Source organism: Rhinatrema bivittatum, chromosome 10 (genome assembly GCF_901001135.1).
Source record: "Rhinatrema bivittatum chromosome 10, aRhiBiv1.1, whole genome shotgun sequence".
In the NCBI taxonomy this organism is placed as follows: domain Eukaryota; kingdom Metazoa; phylum Chordata; class Amphibia; order Gymnophiona; family Rhinatrematidae; genus Rhinatrema; species Rhinatrema bivittatum.
The window spans coordinates 105120786-105140962 of record NC_042624.1 but is presented as its reverse complement, the minus strand read 5'-3'; the positions used below and the strand labels follow the sequence as shown (position 1 = coordinate 105140962).

Below are 20177 nucleotides of genomic sequence, written 5' to 3'. Positions count from 1 at the left end.
GTCCCCCTCTTAGTTGTCTCTTTTCCAAGCTGAAAAGCCCTAGCCTTGTTTATATAATTGTAGTTTGCTAGAAAGGTTTCAAATGTACTATTTTAGAGGCTAATGTTCTAAAGGGAGAGAGACTTTGCATACTTTTTTAAATTTTAGCATGCAATATTTTATTACTGGAACTTCTAGGAAAATAGCAAAATATCATCATGTGTAGTTTTGCTGCAGATTTTTTAAAATCTTTTTTGCGTAATCCATTTCAAAGTATTTTTTCCCACGAGTAGTTTTATCTGCTCGTGCTTAATGAGATGTTTTGCATCAGTCACTCAGCTATGCATTTAAATACAGTTTTGTGTATGTAAAACTACATGTGAAAAACAGTAGTTAGTAAAGCAAATAGCAAAACTGTGGATGCTGAAAGGGCAAATAGTGTAATTTGACCTTTTAGTGTGCAAAGCGGCCTTTGTATGGTTTTTCTCTTTTTAATACTCGGGCCTCTTTGTGACTGAATTGACTGGTGGATCAGTTGTTACAGCCAAGCACTGTGATCACGCTCACAAATACAGAATGTTTGATGCCACTGGAAAAAGTCAGAGCTTGCATTTTTTTTTCCCTTTCGTTCATTTTTGTGGTCTCCATGTCCAGTGGCAAACTCAAGTGAACTTATTAATTGCCTTCCTGTGCTATTTTGATCCATGTGCTTTTGACTGCCACTTTTATGTTCTGGTATAACGGAATGCCGAGTTAAGCAATCTCCTAAAAGTACTTGCTAAATAAAATTGGCTGAGCCGTGGCACAGGCTGGTTCAGGGGGATGACGTTAAGCGAGTGGGTGCTTTGAAATTGGGCCAGAGTACAATATATCTTTTGAAATGCAGGTACTCCTTTCACACATCATCCATTACATGAGTGATATGGGAAAATAGTATTTCCCCCCCCCCAATTCTGCTGATATCACTTTATCTGACAGGCGGCCCAGATACATAAGTGGTGCTGTAGAATTAATAACTGGGCAGTGCAGTATCAGGGCGAAGGCATGCAAATCCTTTTTCCCTTTGGCAGGGTCTGGATATCCCAACCTGTCCTGTTGTTGACCTCCTAAATTTTCTGCTTTAATAGCCTTCTATGCCTCCCTGACTGTGGATGAAGGACAGGGGAAGGCATCACCTCCAAAAGGATCATGGGCCAAATCATTCTACAAACAGTACATTATATGTAAATTACATTATATGTAAATATAATGTAACAATTTGCATTAAACAAACTGTTTAATGTAAAGCCTGTTGCAAAAATTTATGTTTACTGTAAACCGAGGTGATGTATATCTATACGTACCGCGGTATATAAAAATCTCTAAATAAATAAATAAACAGTACATAATTGTTGCAGGAGGGAAGAGAGAGTGTGAGATTATCCCATGTTTCTGCTTCCCCCCCCCCCTCCCCCCCAAGCTCTTAGTTCCTGGGGGAACTTTAGTTGTATTTGCTATCAAGTTACAAATTTCATCCTGGATAGTAAATTCAACATTATGGTCGCTGAAGAATGCAGGTGGATGTTTTTGGGCAAGTTTCCAAAAGCTAAAAATGTATGCTGGCTGAATTGCCGCCCAGCCCTAAAACTTTCCTACATGAAGTATTTCTTACAGAAATAATATATGCATGTATTATTTGAAGCAGTACTTGAGTTATAGGAAAATAATAGCTTTTAGGAAATACATCTAACATGCTGTTTTACTTCCATAGAACTTGCAAGAGTCTTGCTGGGATAAGGCAGGCTACTTCTTTGATCTCCCAGACTTCTTATCTTGGAAAGCAACAAGTCTTCCTACAAGGTACTTGCAATTGAATAATTGCCAGATGCACTTCTTCATTCACTTAATAACATGTTCTCTGCCTTCACTCACACTAACCTATATCTCTGTGCCTGGACTGTAAATAAATTATGCAGATCTCCTATACAATTGTTGAGTAATACTTTTACAATAGATGCCTCTAAAGACTTTTTAATTGGCCTCAGTTTATTACTGTAGTTATTAATTAGCAAGCTATTAGCACTGGGGTCAGTTTTCAAAAGGATTTAGCTACCTAAGGGCCTCATTTTCGATAGCAAAAGTAGCGCAGGCCTGCGCTACTGAAATTGGGGCGGAGTCGGCCCCGGAAGAGGAGGAGTCGGGGGCGTCACCGGGGCCGACTCAGCGAGGATGGCGCGCAGAGCGGAAAGGTAAGGCCCTTTTCGCTCACTATTTCGTGCCCAATAACTACACCTTCTATGGTGTAGTTATTGGGCGCGATGCCAGCAGCGATCGCACCGCGGCGGTGCGATCGCTGCCGGCTAGCACAGGACCGCCCCCCCGCCCCAGAGTAGCGCAATTTTCTAAAGTATCGCAGGCCGGTGATACTTTAGAAAATGAGGCCCTAACTTAGGAGACCAAATCAGCTTATTTATTTTATTTATTTATTTCGAAGTTTTTTATATACCGCGGCACGTTAATAACATCACCTCTGTTCACAATCAACAGTAAATCAGCAACAAGCTTTACAATCGAAAAGAGAAAAAACTCGTGAGTACATAATAAATCAATTAAGAACAAATTTAAAGACATAGTTAAGCACTAATCAAATTAACTTAAAGATAATCATAATCTATTGAAAATAATAATAATTTAGGGTCTCAGCCCAAATAATAATTTGGGCTGAGACCCTAAATTTAGACTGCCAAAATGTGAGTGGGGTCAGAGGAAGCAAGTTAAGTCCTGACTTTCAGTGGTTGGCTCATAACTTGGGTGCACCAATTGAGTAAAATGAAGAGTATACCCCTCAAAAGTGATGAAGGAACCCCCTCTGTCACCTTATTCATCACTGGGGTTCTGGATCAGTCTTCCTACACCTCTTGGCTCTGAAAAGGGGTTGACAGGGATCCCTTCTGACCCCCTTCTGGACTCTTCAGAATGCTTGTCTCCGTCAGAAGACCTTTCTTTCTCCAGGCTTCTGGAGAATCTGGAAAAGCATTGGGAGTTAATGTGCATAAAATCAAAGAAACAGATGCAAATGTCTTTGGCCTCCTTCAAATTCTGGAAACACTGGTTGGGCCAGCAGCAATCCCAATCCATGATAACCTGCAAGAATTGCAAACCAGAATGTGGGAAAATCTTCTTTCCTATGTCCCAGTTGCAAGGAAACTAGACCTCAAGTATAAGAGTACAAAAATCCCTGGGATTTGGAATAATGCAAATACTCCACCAATCAGTTGTGGTAAAATTGGCTCTTAAAAGAACAAAGAAAAAATATACTTCAGCACTCCACTAGGGAAGAATCCCAGGCTAATGGATAAATTTGGTAAAAAGGTGTTTCAAAACTCTATGCTTAATACTTGAATTGCTGTTCACCAATTTTACATAGTCCAAAACTTACAAGATTGTATACAGAAACTAATGCCTTTCCTTCCACTCACTAAGGTGGAATTGTATACCCTCAACCACTCTTGGATGAGGAAGAATGTGTGCACCATCTTATCTGATCTGTCTCTGAGGCATTCAATGGCACCTACTTTGGCAGCTTCCATTGGAGTTTGCTGCAAGACTTGGTGAAGAGCCAGTAGCCTTTGCGATGACATCCATGACAAGCTGGTGGATGTCCCCTGCCTAGGTGATCATCTCTTCATAGAAAAACTCGGACATAGTGAACTAAATAAAGGAGCAGCATGTGGCAGACTTCTGCAATGCACAATTGCTATGCTTTTAAAAGACCATATTTTCAGAGACACCCTTTCCAGCAATTCCAATAATGCTGGATCCCGCTTCTATTTCCACAAATGCAATAACTTCCCACTTATGCTCAACAGCATGAACACAGTCAACCAAAAGCAATGCAATAAGTCCAGTCAAAGTCTGGACCATGTTTTTGACTACCTTGCCAACCCAGCAATCATTTTCTCTTGTAGTGGGTAGAATCCATTACTACCTGGAGGAGTGACGCAAGATCTCCAAAGATTGCTGAGTTCTCAAGATTGTGGAGTCTGTGGATACCACTTGTTTGTTCCAGCTTCTTCCCTTTTCTCATCACTCAGTTTTCAATCTTGATCCATCTCACTTGACGCAACTCCACCTGGAAGTGGAGATGCTCCTTGAAAAGCAGATGATAGATACGCTTCCTCCCCATCTCAATGGCCAGGGTTCTACTCCTCCTACTTCCTTTTCTCCAAGAAATCTGGGGACTGAGATCTATCCTGGATTTGAGAAGCCTGAACAATTATATGCACCAGGAGAAATTAAAAATGAATTCCCTCCATACATCCTCTCCTTCATCCAAAACAGGAATGGATGTGCACTCTGGATCTATAGGATGCTTACACTAACATTCACATCCACCCCTCCCACTAGCATTACCTGTGCTTTAAGATGCACTCCTCCCATTATCAGTACAAAGTGCTCCCCTTCGGCCACACTGACTGTCTTCACCAAGTGCATGGCTATAGTAGCAGCTATAGCTTTAAGGGGAAAAGTTTCTCTGCATGGTGTCATTGCCATATATTGGATCCATTCACATGCAAACCCAAAGATTTGCTGAGCTGTTTGCTCTTTTTCTGCTTCAGGGCTTAGCATCTAATCAGTAAGACTGCCTACACTCACATTTGACATCTTCCCCCATCATAGAAAGTATCTCAGATTTGTGGTGGGAAACCAACACTTCCAATACCGCTTTCTGCTGTTTGAACTAGCATCTGCCCCATAGTTCTTCACAAAATGCTTAGCCATGTTGTGGAGCATTTTCGCAGACTGGGAGTGCACGTGTTTCCTTATCTGGATGATTGGCTGATCAGGAGCACCTATTGGGCAGGGGCCAAGAAGTCTATGCACTTGACTAGTTGGGCTAGTTGATGATGAACCCTGTGACTCTGGCACCCAAGTCCCATCTTAGCCCTTACCCTCAATTGGAGTTCACTTAAGCTCTACTAGACATGGCTCAGACCAAGGTCTTCCTGCCGCATTAAAAGGCTATTCCTTGATGGCTATTGTGGCAAAGATCTAAGTGAGCCAGCATATATTAGCGTGGCACATGTTGAGGCTGTTGGACCACATGGCACACCTGCATATGAGAAGAGCTCAATGGACCACTCAAGATATTTGGGATTGCATCCAGGTCACTCTGAGACTCCTTGTTCTGTTGGCAAGAAATTTCCAATTTGGTGAGGGGTGGGGGAGATATTCCTTCCAAATTCCTCCGGTACAAATTGTTCTGACAACAGATGTGTTCTCCTTTGGATGGGGAGCATATGTAGATGGGCTTAGTACCCACGGCACTTGGTCCGCCTGGGAATGCCAGTTTCAAATCCAGCTTCCTGGAGCTTCGGGTGATCAGGTACATGCTATGGGCTTTCAAAGATCTGCTATCCAACAAAATTGTTTGATCCTGACAGGCAACCAAGTGGCAATGTACTATGTCGACAAGCAGGGAGGTACAGGCTCTTACTTCCTGTGTCACAAACGGATGGCACTCAGGGCCATGTATCTGGCCACTTTGGAGAATTGGGTTAACAGTTATTAAACTGGGCATGCTCAGAGAAGCTCAGTCAAAGTTCTAGAAACTGCATACTTTTTCATGCTGGGCTCCATCGGATGACATCACCCATGTGCCTACTGTCCTTAGAGTACACCTGTTATGGGTAAACTGCTCTGCTTCCCTTGATGATCTGTTCTGCAGTCCAAATGGTAATGTTCATCTGTGATCAAACTACTTTTTCCAAAATTTCTTTTTCGACCATTTGAGGCATCTTTTGTTGCCTTATATTTCTTGTTGCCACACATCTCCAACTTTATAGCCGTTTCTTGATTGTTCTATGGTTGCTCCTCATTCTTCTTCCAAGTCCATTCTATCCTATATGAACCTATTCTTTGTTTCTAGGTTCCCATTCTACCCAAAGCTCCCAGACCTCAACCTCTGTTGTCAGATACCTTGCACCCAGAGTCTGGGTACTAGAAGATAATCTGAGTACTTCGTGAACGCAGATTTTTAATAACTTTTGAAAGAGCTGTTTGGTATTCTAAAACAATAGTAATTTTATAGTGTAATATGCAGTAATTTGGAATAAAATGATTCAGAATGGAATGAGGAAATTACCCTGAGCACTGTATATTACAAAGTTTTTTTCATCAGAGGGATGCCAGCATGTGAACATAGGAAAAGTAGGAGAGGGGTACAATCTTGCTTGATAAAATAACATCTTCTTTCAAACTTGTGGTAAAATGTTAAAGGCTTTCTGTTCTGTACACAGTTTTTAAAATAAAGATTGAGGAGGATGAAATCTTGATAACACAGATTTGTTTATCAAAGACTTCATATTGGAGTAATCAACCAGTACCACATATTTATCTGGAATTTTGGCCAGTTCTAATGTTAGTAAGGTGTCTCTTCCAAATAAATGAAGATGACATTTGCTGTTGAATCATTAACATTGCTGTGTACAAATGGAAAATTAAATAACTTCTTTCCATCAGTTATATTTCTGGGACTCTGTGGGCGTACATAATATATTTTCACCTCTTCCTTAAAGGCAGATACCCAGATTCATGCAGGCCTGAAGTCTTGCATATGGTCTAGTTTTGGCCAAGTGTAGCAAACAGCATCAAGTATTTCATTCTTGGCAGCCCCCTAGACTTAACCGAAAAATCCTCCACACCATTTCATTTAATCAGTGAGAACCTGTTCCTCTCTGTGAGAGGAAGTCAAAAATAGTTTGCTTTGTACCTATAAGACATTTGGGGTGAATTTTCAATGACTTATGTGGGAATCATGCATGTAAAATCAGCATTTAAACATGTTAATAGCCTCTGTACCCGGCAAGCACATTTTCAGAAGGGTGGAAGTAAGCATGTACAAAGAGGGTGTTTCAAGGTTATTGCAAGGGCATTTGGGATAGAGTCAGAAAGTACACACACACTTGAATAATTTATAAGCAGAGTGTACACATGTCATATAACATGCATGCTTTTACACTTGTCAATCAATTCATAAATATTAAATCTGACTTCTCTTGTCTGCAGTTTTTGGGTACAGGGTCTGTGGCAAGTGGTAAAAGGGATGGGTGAACTAGTGAAGGTTTGGGTCAACTGCTGGAGGTCTTGGTGAACTGATGCTTGGAAGTACAGATACTATTTTCATAAGAGATATATGCATACATCTAAGTCAGCTTTAAAAATTCCTGCCCTTGCATAAAATATATGCATGTATTTTTGTACAATATGTTTATAAACCATACCTATTCCTGCATTAAAAAAGGGCCTATACTGAAACATAGATGCTTATTTTTGGGGTGATATGTGCTATTTTATAAACTATGCAGCTTGCACTGTGTCCTGGGTTATGCATGCTATTGAAAATTACCCTCTTAATGCTAACTTCTTTCTAGATTGTGATGCCCTTATTGGACTAACATACAAGTCTATGCAGAGATGCTGATATACTTGAGCTTTTAAAATTGTATCAGTCCCTTCTTCAACTGTCAATGAACAGCTAACATTAATCTCAGAATTTTTTCTAAATATTGTATATGATCTGTAAACTAACGATTGTTTATTAACTCTGAAAGGGTAATTTTCAAAACGATTGACACGTGTAAATGTAACTGCTGTTTATAGCAATGTTCAAAAGCCATTTACCTGGGTAAAGTGTATTTACATGAGTAAATCCTATGGTCAATTCAATGGCATACATTGTAGCAATTTTCAAAAGTCTATTTGCATGCGTAAAGTGCATTTTACATGTGTAAAGCCCATTTTTTAAGCGCGTAAATGCTTTGGAAAATCAGGCCGTGTGATTGCAGCTCAGCTACTGAGATCAAGTCTAAAGAAGGAATGTAGAAGTGAAAAGAGCACACACTGAGCTGTTTCCATTCGTCAGAAGACGGGGAGGTATTGCTTGAAAGAGATCAAGCTGTAATGCTCTTGTGAGCACCTTTTTGGCAGTGACAGTATAAAATGTTCCTTTTCTAACCCCTCTCCCTCCTGTCTCTTCCTCTATAGAGCAACTGCAACAGTGGCCTCCCTGTCTGGCACTTTGAGACCCAGAAACTAGCAGCTTCTGCTGTAATTTAATCTTAACTTGATCCCTCTAGGATACAAATTAACAGCTTTAAGTACCGGAGGATCAAGTCACTAGCGTTTAGTCTGAACCACTGGGTTACATCGCTTGGAGACATTTACAGGCCCAATTAATGGGTGCGGCTAGGTTAAGCTAAATCATAAATCTCCTTTTTTTTTTTTTTCAGGCTTTAAAAAAACTGATTTTATAAACTTTTCTTTCCCCTCTCCTGCCCCTGTGCTGATAAATTTAATTGCCAGCATTTGCACTTAAACATAAGGAAAAACCATAGCAGAATCATCCTCCTGCGTAAACAAAAAAAATTGTCCCAGTCATGCTGACAAATGTGGAACAAATGATCAGATTAAACTGTAAGGGTAAGACGTCTGCGGCTTTCCTGGTCCCAGAGCACACATTCACGGTATGGTTATACCGCTGTAGTGAGAAAAATATGAAACAGCAAACAAGTTTTTCCCCTTTGAGAACCCAACAAATGTTTTCTCTGCAAGACAAGTTGTGACTCAAAAGGCAAGTTTGTCTTTCCTGGGAAATGGAAAGATTGCTAGAGTGAAAGTGTGACTGAGGTGTCTTTGTATGGTAGATGCAGAGAATTAAGAATGTTGCACTGAGAAAGCTGTTAGCACCCACAGTAAATATGTGCTAATATTTTCTAGTTCCAAACTTCTATTTCCTTTGTACAGGTGTGTCAAGAGTCTTGGAAACGTCTAAAGATGTCCTAATACATCCCTATAGAGTTCAATATTCAGTTCCATTTCTCCAGCTGAGTTCGGACTTAGCTGGACAAATGGCGGGGTTTCAAAATTCCACCATGCTGACTAGCTCAGAGTTAACCAGATAACTTTTTTAACTGGATAAAAAGTTGGCTGGTTAACTCGGGGGAGGGGACTTGCATTTATGTTAGCCAGGTGAACACCGATTTTCAATGTTAGCAGGCTAACATAGCCAGATAACTTTAGGACAGCTAAAAAGCTGGGCCTAAAATTAGCTGGATAAACTTATCTGGTTATCTTAAAGATAGCGGGAGATATATTATGCAGCACGCCTGCACAGAGAGCCAGATAATGGCTAAAAATGAACCACACAGTTTATAGCAGGATCTATATTAAGATGTCCCATGATTTGTAAAGAGAGACCAGTTAAATAATTTAGTTTAGCCCATTCATATTAAAGGAGAATTCAGTGTTCACAATTACAAGTGACAGATTTTTCAGGCTGAATAAAAATATCCCTGACTGCGGGATAAGACTCAAGTGGGTTGTATTGCTATAATCTAGCACTATTGCCTTGAATGGTGATGCAATGCTCTTCTGCATCCCTTATGATCTGACAGAAGCAAAATAATATCTGTAACTTTTTTCCAATGTGGGGGAGGAGGAGGAGTTTATATCCTGGACCACTCTGCAGTGGAAACAAGAGGATAAAGCTAGAGGCAATAATAAGCCCTCTTTGTCTGCACTGTTGTAGGGCTTGTGCTCTGCCTGTGAGCCCCAGGGAAGATCTGTGTATTAGCAGCCAAGTAAGCAGAGAAGGTTTGCATGCCTGTTTTCAACCAGACCTGTAACCCTGCAGCGGAGGATTCTGATTGATCCTCGGTGGTTCATAAGAGATCATTGGGGATATCCCAGCAATCTCAGCACTATGAGGAAGATCCATAATCCAGAGTATTTATGAAGTAATCGTACTGAATCTGTTGGTAATATGTGAAAGTGACTTGGACCGGATTGACTTGAGTACTGTGCAACTGCTTATATATGGTAACGTTTCATTTGATGAAAGTGAAGAGAACCTGCTGCTTTGTTATATTATGAATGAACCCTATGTTGAATAAGAAAATATCTGTGTGGCTAGCAACCTGACCTAAAGTAACTCACCATCCAAAAATCTCGTGAGTTAGAGGCGTTTATACAAAAATTCCAAGATAGGTATCTTCTAGCTGCATTTTTTAAAGAAAAGATATGATTAATTTTCTTCTGTTTTTCCTAAATTTTTGGGATTGTCAATGTGAGCCCTGATTTTGAATGAATTTGAGCCCATTTTCAGAGATGAAAGGTACATAGATATCATAAAGTTGAATCAAACACAGTAAAGATCCAAATTCCAGGAAGCCATTTTAGAAAATACTTTTCCAAAAGGAAAATCAAATTTTGAAGCTGTTTTTTTCAGAGCTTCTGGTCTAGGCAGGGTCTGTACTGGATTATATAGATTTGGGGGATAATGGAATACATAGGTACCCCTGTTAATTAAGAAGCGGCCTAGTTTGAAAGACCATTCCAAACATTCTTATAAGAGCAGCAGAATTTAAAATTACAAAAGTATAGCACAGAAAGTTATAAGGGGAATTTGATATAATTATTCATGTTATATGAACTGTTATAAATCCAAGAGTGGACATCTGAGTTGGAGCTCAAATTTTAACTCGTGGTTTAATATCACAGTATGCTGTGTGAGATTAGTAGGCTTTGCACATTCTTAAAAACATGTATTAAAACTGTTCATTTAAAAAAAAAAAATATTTGAGGTTCAGTGAAGGAAAGCAGCTACCCTTACAAATATAAGTACAACCTGCTAAAATATTAGAAACTCAGAGACCAATATTCAAAGCCATTTAACTGTATAACTCACAAATTATCCAATTAAATGCCAAGATTTAAATATCCTCGGTACTTATCTGGCTAATTTTTAAGCAGCATGCCTACACCACTCAATATCCCTGTAATGATAGCCTGATAATGGCGGAAAATGGGCTCCCACAGTTTATAGCTGGATCTATATTGATATCCTGTGATTTGTAAAGAGACAAAATAAGTAATTATTCAGCTAAAAATTAGCCTGATAAGTAGTGGGTGTTTTAGGGGTATTCTGGGATGTGGGGACAAGTTAGCTGGGTAACTTATCTAGCTAACTCTGATGTTAGCAGTGAGAGAGTGAGTTTTTTGGCTAATTCTAGTCATGCCCTGGAGCATAAAGTTATCCAGCCTCATGTGGCCAAATAACTTTAGACTTAACCGATTATGTTCAAAAGAATAGAGCTGATTAAGTGGCCTTACTGTTCAACCCAAAAAAAAAGTCCAGTGCAGGCCTGGCAGTCCAGATTGCAGACCCTCACCCACTATGTTAAACATGGACCCTGTTGAGCTGAGCCTCCCCAAATCCTCTCCCTCCTGAAACGCTCTATGAGTATTAAAAATAAGAGTTTGGGCTCCAGGGACAACCTCACCCTCTTCCTTTGCCTACACCCCTCTCTGGCATAATTTTGGAATAAGTAGGAGTAGCCTAGTGGTTAGAGCAGTGGGCTATGAACCAGGAGACCAGGGTTCAAGTCCTGCTGTCGCTCTTGTGACCTCGGGCAAGTTCATTGCCTCAGGTACAAACTTAGATTGTAAACCCTCTGGGGATAGGGAAATACCTACTACCTGAATGTAATCCACTTTGAAGTGCTGTGAAAAGTGGATGATAAAAATAAATAAATAAAATACCTCCACTGTCTCCTTCCCTCCCACCCACTTGGTACCTTTTATAATCTTTTTCAGCCAGGATTTTGGTATGCTCCTACCACAATCCTAGCTGGTGCTTTTGGGGTTGCTGTGTCAACACTAGAAGTGTAAGCTACCATCATGGCTATTGACAGCAACACTAGTAGCTTATGCTTCCAGTGCTGCTGACATAGCAACGCAGAAGGCACCGGCCAGGATCACGGTAGGAACGTATTGAGATCCTGGCTGGAGAAAAATTTGAAAAGATACTAAGAGGGTGAGAGAGTTAGGGTTGTGATAGGGAGGCAGAGGAGGTGGTCATTGTTTCAAAATTATGCTAGACTGGGGAGCTGGTGGGGGCAGAAATAGGAGGCCAGCACTGGAGCCCAACCACTGTTTTTAAAATACTCGCAGAGGGCCTGGGAGGGTGGGGGAGGCTTGGTCCAGCAGGGCCATGTTTGACATAGTGAATGTGGGTCTTTGGTTTGTGCCAACAGGCCTGCACTGGACGTTTTTACATTTTTTGGTTTCAGTAGGACCACATAACTGGCTATATTCTTGTGGATATACCTGGTTAAGTCTAAAGCTATCTAGCCACGTGATGCCAGATAACTTTAAACCTAGCCAATATCTCAGAAGGGACACAGACAAGATGGAGGCGGTCCAGAGAAGGACAACCAAAAAGGTGGAGAGTCTTCATCGAATGACTTATGAGGAGAGATTGAAGAATCTAAATATATATACCCTGGAGGAAAGGAGGAACAGGAGTGATATGATAGTCTTTCAGATACTTGAAAGGTTTTAATGATCCAAAGTCAATGACAAACATTTTCCGTTGGGGAAAAAGATCAGCAGAACCAGGAGTCATGATTTAAAACTCCAGGGAGGAAGACTCAGAACCAATGTCAGGAAATCCACAACCCTTCACAGAGAGGGTTGTGGATGCCTGGAACGCCCTTCTGGAAGAAGTGGTGAGGACCAAAACTGAAGGATTTCAAAAGGGCATGAGAAACACTGTGGATCCATAAAGTCTTGAGGATGTGAATGAAATGAAGAGAAGAGGCATGGGGGTGGCGTACGGGAATGATGGCTACTACCCTTATTCAATAAATACATACACGGTTAATGCGACTCCAACTTTGCTCTATGCTTCAACGGCAAGAGGAAATGTGGGAAAAAGGATCCACATTCACAAATAAGTGTGGGAGTAGCTTGCTTGTTACAGCGGTTACTACCCCAAACCAGATTAGCCTGATACTTCACTATCAATGCATATCCAAGCAGCTCTCTGCTTCAATGACGGGAAATGAAGAAAAGAGGATTTATATTCAAACAACCAACAAGGACTAAATTGCACAGGCTGGGCAAACAAATAAGTGTGGGAGTAGCTTGCTTATTGCGGCAGTTACTACCCCTAACCAATTAGGCTTGATATTTCACATTGATGCAGCTCCAGCACTGCTCTCTACATCACTTGGCAGAGGTGGAAGGAAATTAGAACCAAAAAGTTACAAATATGAGCCCTGACCTCAGCGGTCAGAGTAACAAATATAAGTATGAAAGCTTGCTGGGCAGACTGGATGGGCCATTTGGTCATCTTCTGCCATCATTTCTATGTTTCTATATGATTAAAGGTAGCTGGATAACTTTAATTGGAGGATCTTCAATGGTATGTCCATCCTGCTGAACATCCTGGATAGCTTATCCAGATTAAATTTAGATGGATAAGTAATCCGGTCTACATTTTGTTTTGTTTAATATTGGCCTCCACATTTATAATTGGAGATAGTTATTGAGGAATCTGGAAATGCCTTTACCCATGTGCTGAATTCACTCCTATATCTTGCAGAACACTTTGAAATTGGCTTTTGGTGCCATGTTCATCAGGCCATGCAACCTGTCATCTTTTACTGTGATTTACAAGGGTGCTGTGCAGATAACTCATAGTTCCTTTAATAAAGGCAGGGAGATACAGTAATTTACTGTAACAATAAAAGTTTGATGCTGGCACTTGAAATTAAGGACACTTATAGCTGAGTCATCAATTACCTGAACAGGAAAGCTAATATTAAAAAAGGACAAAGGCTGCCCAGACATTTAGACAACCTGATTTTAATTGTACCAAATCATAATTCAGTATAGCTAGGGTTGCATTCTGAGCCTCATTTTAACATGAATGAACCTCATTATCCCTTTTCTGTTATACTTCCAACTCCCCTCTCCACTGACCAGATGTGCATACCTAGAATAGGTGAAGAGGAACTGCCCTGATCATCCCAGTGGAGCTGGTAGTGGCAAGGACCCTATCAGAATTCAAGAAATCAAGGGGCAAACACAAAGGATCTCAGAGGGAGAGGAAAGGATTATAAAGCTGAGAAGGAGATGTAGAAGGTCAGACTGGATGGGGCCATATATGGACTTTATCTGCTGTCATGTTTTCTGTTTTTATGTTCACTCTCCGATGTCAGAACTAAGGAAAAGAATGAAGCCAAGAGCATAAGCCACTACTCCAACCCTCAACACACCCGTTTTCACCCCGTCAAATGCAGTTTTCATCTGCTCACTCTAAAGGCACTGATGGGGAAACCAGAATTTTAAAATTTAAAAAAGAAATTGATTCTGCCTAGTACAAATCATACATTTTGAAATGTCATATTACTAAGCATGGTCTTGATTCATGTTGCTATGTTAACATCTTTTAGGAATGAAATAACAAAGCTGTCTTCATATTTTGCATTGCCTTTGCTCATTTCTGAAAAAGAAATCATATCTAACATTTTTATTACCATTGACTGTTATCACAAATACGACAAATCCATCTTACCCCCTCCTATGATAGGATGCACTGACATCTTTAGACAAATACAAAACAAACTATCATGGGGTTTGGGGGAGAGAGGCCATCTAGTTAGGAAACCACAGGCAACTTCTGCTTCACAACTTTAACACACACACACATTCATTCTCAAGCAAAACCATTTATTTCTTGCATTTATTATTCGCCCCACTCCAAACATTCAAGGCGATGTATAACACAAAATTAACAATCATAAAACAAACAGCAGCAAAAAAGAAATATAATAAAAACTATACAATAAAATCAAGTTAATATCTATATAAAAAATAAAATAACAGAACAAATAACTCAGTCAAAGGCTTGATTAAATAACCAAGCTTTATACCATTTTCTGAACTGCTTCCCATCACAAGTTTCTCTAACATGTAATGGAAGTAAATTCCAGAGCTGAGATCCATAACAAAAAAAGGATTTCTTCATGGTATTGAGGAACTTGTTTAGGTGGAATTTCTAATGATTTATCCGAAGAATGTAATTGCTAACGAGGAAAATATAATTTTAAATGTGATCTTAAATAATCAGCACCAGCTCGTGGAGACATACATAGTTTTAAACTCCACCCAAAATTGAATGGGGAGCCCATGCAAAAATCTCAATACAGGAATAATATGGTCAAAATGTTTCAAACCTAATAACAAAAGGGCAGTGGTATTTTGTATTAATTGTAATTGGGTCTGTCACTAATATCTTAACCAGGGAGAAATTTTGGGAGGGGGAGTCCCTAGATTTCTCTTTAGGATGTTTTGTAAAAAAGTTACTATGTGTACAATAACCATAAATAGCCACTAGATGGCATCACATATGACCTTGTTCTGCACTAAGAACTTTGTGTATGTCACCTAATGGGGAAGGTTCTGGATTGAGCTTCTTTTGCATTTCTAATGTGTCCCTTTAAGAGGTCCGGGAAAGAGGATCTTCTAGAGGGTTTTCTCAGAGCTCTGGTTCAAAGTTTGGCAGGATGAGTTTTTGGAAGGGGCACACCAGGGGTATAGGGTGCAGAGGGCTCTGCAGAGGTTTTGGCACCTCAAGGAGTGGGGGAGGCCCAAGGCTGGTGAGGTTTCTTCTCACAGGGAAGCTGATTCTTGAAGGTTGAGGAGGACTAGTGGTCCCTCCATAAGTGGTTATGAAGACAGATGCCCGTAAACTCGGCATTGGTCTTTATTACTGGCAGACGGCCGGTTATGAAAACTGATGCAGAGTTTACCGGTGTCTGTCTTAATAACTCGGCGGGCTGCCAAGGTATTTATTTTTATTGAAGAAGTACCGAAAAGCTATTTTTTCTGCTTTTCTGTACTTCTATGTGCGTGCCAGCTATTAACGCCTGCTCCAGACAGGCGTTAATATCTGAGCGATAAATGAGCATCTGAGTGCACATTTATTTTTTTGAATGCGGAGTGAATGAGTAATAGCCTCATTCACATGCATTTGCATGTGATGAGCACTAACTCGTTCACTCTGCGTCGGACACGCGTTAAATAGGCGCTAATCCCCCTATTGCATTAGGGGGTGGATTAGCGCCTATTTAACCCGCGTCAGACAGCAGGTTAAAAAGTGCCTCGTGTGAGCGCACGGTATTGCATGAGCCAAAATATAGAAAAAGAAATAGTAGGCCTATGTTTAAGCTCCTAAATTGAGGTGAATTTTCAGATGAAAATGTAGGCTTCTAACTGTGACTGAAAATTGGCCTTAATGTAGGAGTAAAAAAAAAAAGCTTCTAAGTTTAGGTTGCTGCACTGAGTGAAGTAAATGTCATAGTTACTGTATTAGGTCATCCCAACTGGGAGGAGGTAAGACCTTCTCTTCCTCCTGGTTTTGGTTTGGAAAAGGTATGTGGGAGTAGTGCCAGGGATGCCACTAGGAGAGGGGGGAAGGTGAATTGTGTATGGAGGGAGGAGCAAATAGCTCTCATTTTTTCCAAGTGGCAGAGGCAGGCAGAATACTAGAGTGGGGGTTGGCGGATCTCCCCAGCTCAAAGATAGGTGGGGTGCCAGGCAGCCAGATTTAGGCTACCTCTGGCAGTGCATGGATATGGCTGCCCAAGTTAGGGCCGCCTAGTGATGGACTACTGTGCTGGAGAAGTTATGAACTATTGCAAATACTGGAGTTTTCAAAAAAAGCACTGAAAACATAGCATTTCCAGCACGCTTGTGGCACAAACATCTTATGAGTTAAATCAATTTCATTGTGTGATAATATGAAGCATGAGCTATTGCACATCATCTTTAAAACAGCATCGATAATTAGAGATTAGAACTCTGTACAAACCTCCAGTAGTAGTTGGGGAATGTCCAGTTTGTTTTTATCTTGATTAATAGTATTATGTATGTCTTACCTTGTAAGCCACCACAAACAAACTATGGAGTGTTCGATAGATAAATAATTTTAAATAAGTAAAATCAGTGCTAGAAGCCTAATTTAATTTCCCTGCCCCTGGTCCTGCCCCTTTTTAAATTTAGGTATCCTATGATTTAAGATACTCAATGAACATCTTGAACAGAATAACATACTTTACCCAGCTCAACACAGCTTCTGGAAGCACTATAACACAGAGACTTTATTGCTCAACCTTGCCGATACAGTCATAAGAGGCTTCGAAAATGGCCAGAGCTACTTACTCATACTACTTGACCTATCGGCGGCCTTTGACACAGTAGACCATAAATGTCTAATACACAGACTTGAGGGAATTGGCCTAGCCGAGACAACTCTAAACTGGTTCAGATCCTTTCTCCAAAACAGATCATTCCAAGTTAAAATTAATAATACCAAATCCGAATCAACACCACTAGAAACCGGAGTGCCACAAGGATCAGCACTATCAGCAACACTATTTAACAACTATCTTCTCCCACTATGCCAACTCCTATAGAGTCTCTGCATCACTCACTTTATATATGCCAATGACATACAACTTATCTTACCAGTAACAGGCACAATCGAACACATTCAACCTCGCAGCCTCATACCTTAACAACATAAATCTCCTAAACCAATTGAAACTCTGCCTCAACATGAACAAAACAGAATGCATACTCCTCCAAAGAAAAACTACCATAACTAACATTCAAATTGAAAATACCAACATCAAACCCAGTGACAAAGTGAAAGACCTTGGAATCTGGATAGACTCAGAACTAAACCTCAAACACACAAGGTTTCTACAAACTAATAATACTAAAATGACTAAAACCACTGCTAAATCATAACTACTTCAGAACCATCCTACAATCCCTAATCCTGACAAGCCTGGACTACTACAACTCTTTGATGGTAGGCCTACCCAAAGCAACTACATGACTACTCCAAATACTACAAAATTCGGCAGCCAGAGTCCTTGCTGGTAACAAAAAAACAGACCACATCACACCTGTCTTAAAATCACGGCACTGGCTCCCCATTGACAAACGGATTGAATTCAAAGCACTATCCATACTACACAAAACTATATATGGGAAGGAAATCAAATGGCTAAACGACGTAATACACACACAACGAAACACAAGATCGGCAAATAAAGTATTACTGGAAATTCCCACAGCTACCGCAGCCAAACTCACTACAGTACGTGAAAGAGCATTCTCGATGGCAGGCCCAACCCTCTAGAATAAACTCCCTGAAAACATAAGACTCCAGAGTGATACAAAAGTTTTCAGAAAACTCCTCAAAACTTGACTATTTCAACAAGCCTACAGAGAGAGCATTGGATAAGATAAACGAGTACAGTTATCACCCCACTCACGCACAACCCACCAACCCGCTGAATACATCAAATTACACTGTATATAGTACATCATAGAATGTTCTATCTGCTAACTATTATTGATCTTATTACCACTTCAACCCTTTTGTAATCTCCCTTTACCTCATAAATGTAACCCACTAGATAGATCACAAATTGTAATCATGTATATGTTTGTTCAATGCACATGTTAAATGTTATGTACTGTTGTTCACCTGTAAACTGTTGTGAAGGCCAGCTCCAAACAACGGTATATAAAAACACATAAAATAAATAAATTTAGCAGTGTACAGTCAGCAAATTTTTAAATTAAAAAGTCTAGATCCCTAACTTAACTTTTTTAAAAAAAAACTTGTTTTTTTTTAATGTATGCCATCATATTCTTTTTGTACACTTCTGTGAAACCCAGTACATATACTCTAAATCCTTCCGGTCCGTGTCACTTTTTTTGCAATGTCTAGGAATCCCTTTGCATCCTCTTCAGCCCCTGCCAGATCAATAAATAGAAGCTAAGTAATCCAGGTGGTCTGAATGGCCCTGTCCTCCATTGTCAGTGGGCAACTGGGGCAGCTCAAGTGATCCCAGACTTTAAATAGAGCAACATACAAGTCCAGTAACTTAAAAAATTGCAGGCCTCACTGGGTACCTGCAGTTGTGGTCAGTCATTTGGGTGTCAAATAGCTGCTAATTTCTGCTTTGCCCAAGCGGTCTGCACTTTGAGGAACATCTCCCCTTAAACCCTTAGTTTACCAGGTTCTTAAAAGGACAATTTATGTCCATTGCATGGACTATGAAAAATTGGAAAGATGAATTATTAGTATATGCCAAGAAATGCAAGCAAATGAAAAATGATAGCCTTCAAAATTGCTCTTCTCATTATTCTAAAAGGTTCTTTATAAAATATTACAGAAAAAAGCTGAGCTGTCCATATGTTTTCCAAATGGTCTTCAGATCTCTCATCTTACTATCTATTACTGCAGCTGGACATTTTATTTATAAAAGGGCCCTGTACTCACTTGGAATGTATGGAAAAGTATATGTAGAAAGTATTTAAAATGCTTCAGGGATTTTGCTTTTAATAAACATCAACATTATATTTGTTTGCTAGAGTGTTGTTTTGCATCCAGATTAAAGCCAGCCAGGGTAGACTGGAAAGGGGGAAAAGGCTAGCAGATGTATCATTGGCAGCCAGCCACAGAGACATTGAATTTTGAGGCCAGCATGAAGTCATCGAAAGTCTAAGGAGTCCCACTAATCCAAGGCAATGCGTCTTAATTTGACAAAGCAAGGGCTGCTTGACAAGCAAGCCGACCAATTCCATTAAATGGGGGTGTTCAGATTGTATACAAGAAATATGATGGTATAAGAGTATTCCTGTTGAAGCTTGGCTCAGCCCAGCTCTACGGTTTGGATTGTGCAGTGGCTTGCCGTGAAATTTGAAACTCACATGTAGTTTTCTATTTCTGGAAAATGATCTCAGGGATTTTTTTTTTTTTTTGTTGGCTGTAATGCTCTAATCTTGCCCACTGTGGCTTGTGATGATGGGAAAGGGTAGAAATTGCTTTTGATCAGAAATTCTAGCAAGAAAGTTTGTTTTTTTTTTACTCTGCTTCTTAAAAGAAAATAAAGTATTAATTGTTGTATAATTTCTTTTAACTAAATATTTATTGAACTTTGAGTATTCATTGCCTCTTCTTTCTTCAAAATGAGTTCTATATAGTTGGAGCATTTTTTTAACGTACCATTTGAGAGCAAAAACATAAGGAGGAATTCTGATTACTTATTTTTGTATGTTTTTGATTTTGGGTTGCTGATTCCAAATATTTCCCTTAATCCCCAAAAGAACTGAGTGTTGTGGGAATCTGTTATAATAAAGACAATATACTCATCCAGTATGTTAAACCATGGCTTTCATTTTGTTTCTTTTCTCTCTGTTCTACATTTGGCCCCTTGGAGCCTGGTGGCTGTGAGAGAATCTGTATTCTCCCAATGGAATAATTATAGACCATGAGCAACCACTTTTAA

The 20177-nt window shown here is 40.0% G+C and overlaps 1 protein-coding gene across 5 annotated transcripts in view; it reads left to right on the top strand.

The window, feature by feature from the left end:
- Positions 1-20177, top strand: part of FGGY (FGGY carbohydrate kinase domain containing) — a 340924-nt gene that overhangs the window by 67281 nt on the left and 253466 nt on the right. For all 5 annotated transcript variants that reach the window (XR_003858912.1, XM_029617869.1, XM_029617871.1 and 2 more), the window contains exon 5: positions 1730-1818. Coding sequence is in view for 4 of the 5 variants with exons in the window: in XM_029617869.1 (XP_029473729.1) it covers positions 1730-1818 (89 nt within the window). In the remaining variant the exon portion in view is untranslated. The remainder of the gene's footprint in view (positions 1-1729; positions 1819-20177) is intronic.